The sequence below is a fragment of the Brassica oleracea genome, chromosome C4 (genome assembly GCF_000695525.1).
Source record: "Brassica oleracea var. oleracea cultivar TO1000 chromosome C4, BOL, whole genome shotgun sequence".
Taxonomy (NCBI): domain Eukaryota; kingdom Viridiplantae; phylum Streptophyta; class Magnoliopsida; order Brassicales; family Brassicaceae; genus Brassica; species Brassica oleracea.
In genome coordinates, this window is record NC_027751.1 from 53394717 (window position 1) to 53400730 (window position 6014).

Below are 6014 nucleotides of genomic sequence, written 5' to 3' on the forward strand. Positions count from 1 at the left end.
TTGAAAAAAAATTATTTGAACTTGGACTCAATGGTCCAAAGGAAAAAAAAAGGTGAGAATTGAATCTGATTTTTTAATAGGCCCAAATGGCCCCAGAGAGATTTGATTTGGGCTGGATCCATAAATAATGACCCAATATAGATTTGTTATTAATATTACTTAATTGCCCTTAATGAAACATGCAATGTTAGTGAAGAAAACATGCCCCTAAGGTAATTATGACAATAGGATCCTGCTTTAATAGTATAGATGCAAAAGCTTAAACCTAATATGAAAAGGAAAACTTTAAACCCAATTATTAAATGGAAAATCATCAGAACTCTTAATGTAAATATCTAAAACCCATTAAGTAAATTATTCTAATGAAATCACCTAACCATTGTCACGTATCAGAATCTTTGCAGCTGGTGTGATAGTGCCAAACCCAATCAGCACTTACACATACTGGACCCGTATTCTGAATGTGAAGAAGCTAATTGCTTTTGGAGTTTGGAAGTCACCTGATGGTAAAAATATTGCCAGAGTGCTCTTGATCCCGTTTTCTCTCTCTCGGCTCTGTCCAGAAAGGGCTTGTTTTTCTGCGGTCTACTTCACCGGAAGGTACAAAAGAAGTTGGAGGGTGACAGGTGCACATACAGGTAGCAGCAATCCACCAAGCACATACATGTTGACCATTAAGTTCACCGAAACTTTTTCCGATCCAAGGACTCTTTTCCATCATTCAGACCCCTTTTTTTTTGAGATCGGGATAGTTCCACATCTCGTCTTTCTAGCCATGTCTACCGCTTGATCCACTGGTCCACCTTTAGCTTTCAGCTTCTTTCTATACCTGAGAAATGTGAGAGATCAATCTTATGGACAAGTTTAAATGAGAGAAATGGAAAATCATAAATGATGCCTTGACCTTTCAAAACGGCTCTTTCACGTGCGTGGATAACACTACAATTTCCACAAAATTGTCAAAACGCTTATTCCTCTTAACTTTTTCAATATTTCTATTTATTTTAAGAGACTCTCTGAGATACCTCAATGTTGATACTCTTAAGAGTCGGTAACAAGAGCTCGTAAATTACATCAGTAAGTACACACAAAGATAAAGTCCTGTAATAAGGCTTGTATAGCATTTCTTAAAAGGACTATGTGAAGGTTGGATGTTGTTAATAGACGAGGAATCTGTTTCCAACCACGAGATCGTGTTGTGGGAAAATAAATCGTGGTAGCAATTGGTAGTCACGATTATAACAACGTGCATGCACCTTAAATAAGTTGAATGTTTTGTTTTCAATTTTTTTCCTAAATTAAAATATTGAATTGTAAGCAAAGATGGAATCAATGGGCTGAGAAAGAATATCTCTGGTATCAATATTGATTTTGACCAAGTCGTTATACTATTATTAAACTCTGGTTTCTCGTGTATATATATGAAACCTGGCTCTGTTTTTGCAGAAGTTACATTTGTTTTTGTCCCTTTTAAACGAAACAAGATCCAAAGGTAGTTTATACTAATGTCTGATGGTTCTTGATCTATTAGATCCTAAAAAAGGTCAATACGTTTTGAATCATATTTGTGATTTGATGTGATTACACAGATGAGTGAAGAAACATATGAAGAAACGATGGAAACAAGTCAATCTCCTCGTGCTGCTCCAAAACTGAACGAGAGGATCCTCTCAACTTTATCCAGGAGATCTGTAGCTGCGCATCCATGGCACGACCTTGAGATCGGTAACTTCACTTTTTCAGTGGCCCTTATAGTCACTTGATCTACACACAAATTGTGAAGTATTATTCAATTTTTTTTCAGGTCCTGAAGCTCCATTAGTCTTCAACGTGGTATGTCTCTTAATTATACCTATTAGCCAAAATAAACTTTTTTCATTTCTCTTTTAATTTGTTAACAAGAGCCTCTTTGGTCAGGTGGTTGAGATCACAAAGGGAAGCAAAGTGAAATATGAACTTGACAAAAAGACCGGTCTTATCAAGGTAAGTGTAATGAAATTCACAGATTGTTTTTTTTTTTTTTTGATCAAAGAAATTCACAGATTGTTATCTTATTCTTTTCAAATAGTTCTTCTCATCGATGACATTGGGTTTCAATCTCAGGTTGACCGGATCTTGTACTCATCTGTTGTGTATCCTCACAACTACGGATTCATACCCAGGACATTGTGTGAAGACAATGATCCTCTTGATGTTCTTGTCCTCATGCAGGTACACAACATCAAAATCACCAGAGGAAATGTATCATCCATTTTTCAAAGTTTTTTTAAACCTGTTTAAGCTTGTTTATAGGAACCAGTGCTTCCAGGATGTTTTCTCCGTGCTAGAGCCATTGGATTAATGCCCATGATTGATCAGGTTTCTCCTCTTCAATCTCTTACCACAAATATCCATAAATGTTTCCTTGCTTCTCACGCAACATATAAAGAGCTAAAATGTAAAATCTTTTGCATTGAGAGAGTGAATAAGAATCAAACCTGAAAATGAGAGAAGATGATGACTAACACTCATCATACAGGGAGAGATGGACGACAAGATCATAGCCGTGTGTGCAGACGATCCAGAGTACAAACATTTCACCGACATCAAACAACTCGCTCCTCACCGTCTCTCAGAGATCCGTCGTTTCTTCGAAGACTGTAACATCCTTTTTCTTTATTTAGTTATAATAAAATTGTAAAAAGAAAAAAATATACTGAAGTTTCATGTATCGTGTTATGGTTTGTAGACAAGAAGAACGAGCACAAGGAGGTGGCTGTAAACGATTTCTTGCCATCGGAGAAGGCACATGAAGCAATCCAGTACTCCATGTAATAGTCCCCAAAGCCCTAAACCTAAAATTTGCAAAACTTTGATAAAATATTGGAAAAGAGAGTAATGAATGTATAATCGTTTAATGAATTTACAGGGATCTATACGCTGAGTATATTCTCCATACCTTGAGGAGATGAACCAGCAACAACACGTTATCTTCACATACACGGAAAGAAGTTTATGCTTCGCAGCATCCCCGCAATAAAATATTTTCACGAAATTTATTATTTTGAATATTCATTTTTCCGACATTATTTTGAATATTCATAGTTACATATATATGTTCAAATTTTCCAGTTTTGTCTTGTTAATTTTTTTTTCGTTTCTTTTCTTGTGATGTTGCAATTTTGTTGATTTGTGTAATTTGAAACTGATACAAACTGTCTTTTTCTTCTTTCGCTTTCTGTTTACACACTGATTATTACTCAAATGTTGTTAGGTAACTTATTCACTAAGAACATGATAAATAGGTTTCTTAAGATAGAGTTCTTAGTGTAATATAAGATACATCTATTAGTTTTTAATTAGAAACACTAAAAAACGTCTCCTATGAGACAAACGTCTCTTAGCAAAGTGTCAAATCGTCTCTAAGAATTTCAAATGGTCTCCTCCATTAATCATTCCTTTTCTGTGATGTTGCAATTTTGTTGATTTATATAGTTTGGACCTGATACAAACTGTCTTTTTCTTCTTTCCTTTCTGCTGATCCACTAATGATTATTACTCAAATGTTGTTAGGTAATTCGTTCACTAGTGGGCTTTAGAATCTCTTTAGGCCCAAATATATCGGGCTTTTAAATTTTATTTTGAGTACTCTTTTATTTTTTCTCTTAAGATGCAAAAGAAAAACAAAAAGAAAACGTCAGGAAAGAGAGAAAAATCGTAACGAGATCTCTCTATCTGTGTACACTACACTACAGAACATTGAACATAAACAGATTTTGTTTAGTTGGTAAATATTGTGAAGTGTGGATCCAAATGAGAAAGCGACTAAACGTGAGTAGCAAATATATAGATAGAGAATGGGCTATTGGACTTATCATCTATATCGTATTTATTTTGGGCCTCACTTTTGTCATTGGGACCACCCTATAGGCTATAGTCCCCTCCAATTTGTTTTTCTTTTAAACTGTAATCAACTAAATGACGAGTTAACTGTAAAATATGGTCCGACATGTGTACGTGAGTATGTATGTATTTATCAAATATGATGCACATATAATTAGTATTTTAAGATTTGGAACAGTGATTGAATGATTGAATAAATGTGAATATAAGATTGGAGCTGTAGGGGAAGCTGACATATATCAATGGAGTTAATAAACTAATATACGAATGTCTAATAGTATAAAGTTAGAATAGATAATAGTGAAAGCATCCAAATTCAATATACAATGTTTCTGGCCTTCGTAGTTGAGACAGCCTGAGCGGTTTGATTCCTTTGCGTCCATCCTACCATACAAACCGACCCCATCTTATTATATTTCTCATTTATATTTCATCCACATAAACAAATCTAACATATTTTCTTTCACTATCACTAAATAGTTTGTTTTACTTTTAGTTATAGTACTATAGGCTAACTAGCACCACTAACATTAAATCATAGTTAAAAATACTGAAAATATGTAAAAAAGGATGATGAAACCAAATTATGTGAACATAATGAAAACATATTGAAGACTATTATTGCTTTTTCCTTTTTGCACATGGACTTTTCAAGTAGATGCATGCTTAAAAGACTAATTATGTTTTTCATTTTTTTAATGGAGAAGGCAGGCTAGAGAGATAGAGATGGATAGAGCCCTAGACTCTGGGGGCAAATTGACAACTTGAGCATGTTGTTGCCATTATCGAACCACCGATTCTCCATTTTTAAGATTTTAAGTTAAGCAAAATAATTTTAAAAATTGGACCGCCTTCAACTTCACCACTACCTCTTCGATGGCGACCGATCTTATATGTATTATTATCATACCTTTTTTAACAATCAATAATGGTCGAATTTAATTAAATTAACACGAGTGACTCTAAGGAGATCGCGTCGGTCCAAAAACCTACAACTAATTTATAATATAAACATTCTCTTTATAAAAAACAGAGAAACCCTAATTTTCTAAAGGCTACATTTTCTTGTCTTGCCCACATACACACCTTAATGGGTCGAGCAAAAGCCAGGTATGCCATACCCCCAATCTATTGATCGAACTATTTATAGTCATGTGCAGTATGATCAATATAATTAATAACGTAATTATACATTGAATTAAATGTACATATTGGATGCGTGTGTATGTTGCCAAAAAAAAGTTGGGTCGAGATGCGTATGGTGCTTTTTCTGGTTAATAGTTGATTTTAGAAGAAAAACAAAAATTACAAGATTTAATTTTTAATTTAGAGAGGATATATGTATAGAGTTTGGCCTTGGCATTTGAAAGGATGGGAAGACTCTATGGGATTAAGAAGGTCTCAGGTGATGGACAAATTAAATAAATTAAGGATCGCGAGTGGGCATTTATTTAAACAAGAAAGAGTTGATAAGTGTGCGAGTCTGGATTTTTCGGTATACATTAAAAAGTGGTCCTTACCCTAAACCCCATCTTTTCCTTCTTTCATTATCATATGCTTTATATATCTCTCTATATGTACACCTACTCACCATCATTATCATAAGCTAATCTGGCACATTAAACAACTATTATAAATTGGGTTTGCAAAATTCTACTTTAATTCCATAGCAAACTAATTCGATTCGTTCTTGTGTGTGTCAATTATAGCCATATATAGTATGAGATACACTACGTTCAAATTTGGAATGTAATGCTGTGGTTGTAGTTATGAGGCTTTTGCTACGGAAATGGCTATTGATCATAACCTTTTTGGTTAACAAAGTGTTCCGCATTTAAAATAATGAAAATTACATATTATTGGCTTTGAAAAGAAAAAAAAACAAGAAAAAGCAAGACAATAAAAACTGGATTTTGTGAGAGATTTTAAAAGTTGTTAAGTTTTAAGAAGTGTTAGAGTAAATAAACAATTGAAGTACCATATCAGATATTAGACCAAAGAAAAACGAATATAAGTGTGGTTAAACTCAGCTTAGTATGGAGATCTTTTTTTGGAAAATAACTAATTCAAGAACAAAATTTCGAGGGTTTAGATTCAAAGCGGATAATAACATACTAAGCGGGTGGTTAGAC

General features: G+C 33.9%; 1 protein-coding gene across 1 annotated transcript; it reads left to right on the plus strand.

The window, feature by feature from the left end:
- Window positions 1–1454: 1454 nt before the first annotated feature.
- Window positions 1455–3058, plus strand: LOC106337216 (soluble inorganic pyrophosphatase 3). The gene is made up of 9 exons (XM_013776282.1): window positions 1455–1492; window positions 1590–1725; window positions 1805–1833; window positions 1918–1983; window positions 2104–2211; window positions 2293–2358; window positions 2519–2639; window positions 2729–2810; window positions 2909–3058. The coding sequence occupies exons 2-9, from the start codon at window positions 1590–1592 to the stop codon at window positions 2949–2951; spliced, it is 651 nt and encodes a 216-aa protein (XP_013631736.1). The 5' UTR covers window positions 1455–1492; the 3' UTR covers window positions 2952–3058.
- The last annotated feature ends 2956 nt before the right edge of the window (window positions 3059–6014 follow it).

Bases quoted from the DNA above. Each gene is read 5' to 3' on its own strand.
- LOC106337216 (XM_013776282.1), top strand. From the start codon at position 1,590: ATGAGTGAAGAAACATATGAAGAAACGATGGAAACAAGTCAATCTCCT. The intron at 1,984-2,103 runs GTAAGTGTAATG...TTTCAATCTCAG, and splicing joins AAAAGACCGGTCTTATCAAG to GTTGACCGGATCTTGTACTC. The intron at 2,359-2,518 runs GTTTCTCCTCTT...CTCATCATACAG, and splicing joins TAATGCCCATGATTGATCAG to GGAGAGATGGACGACAAGAT.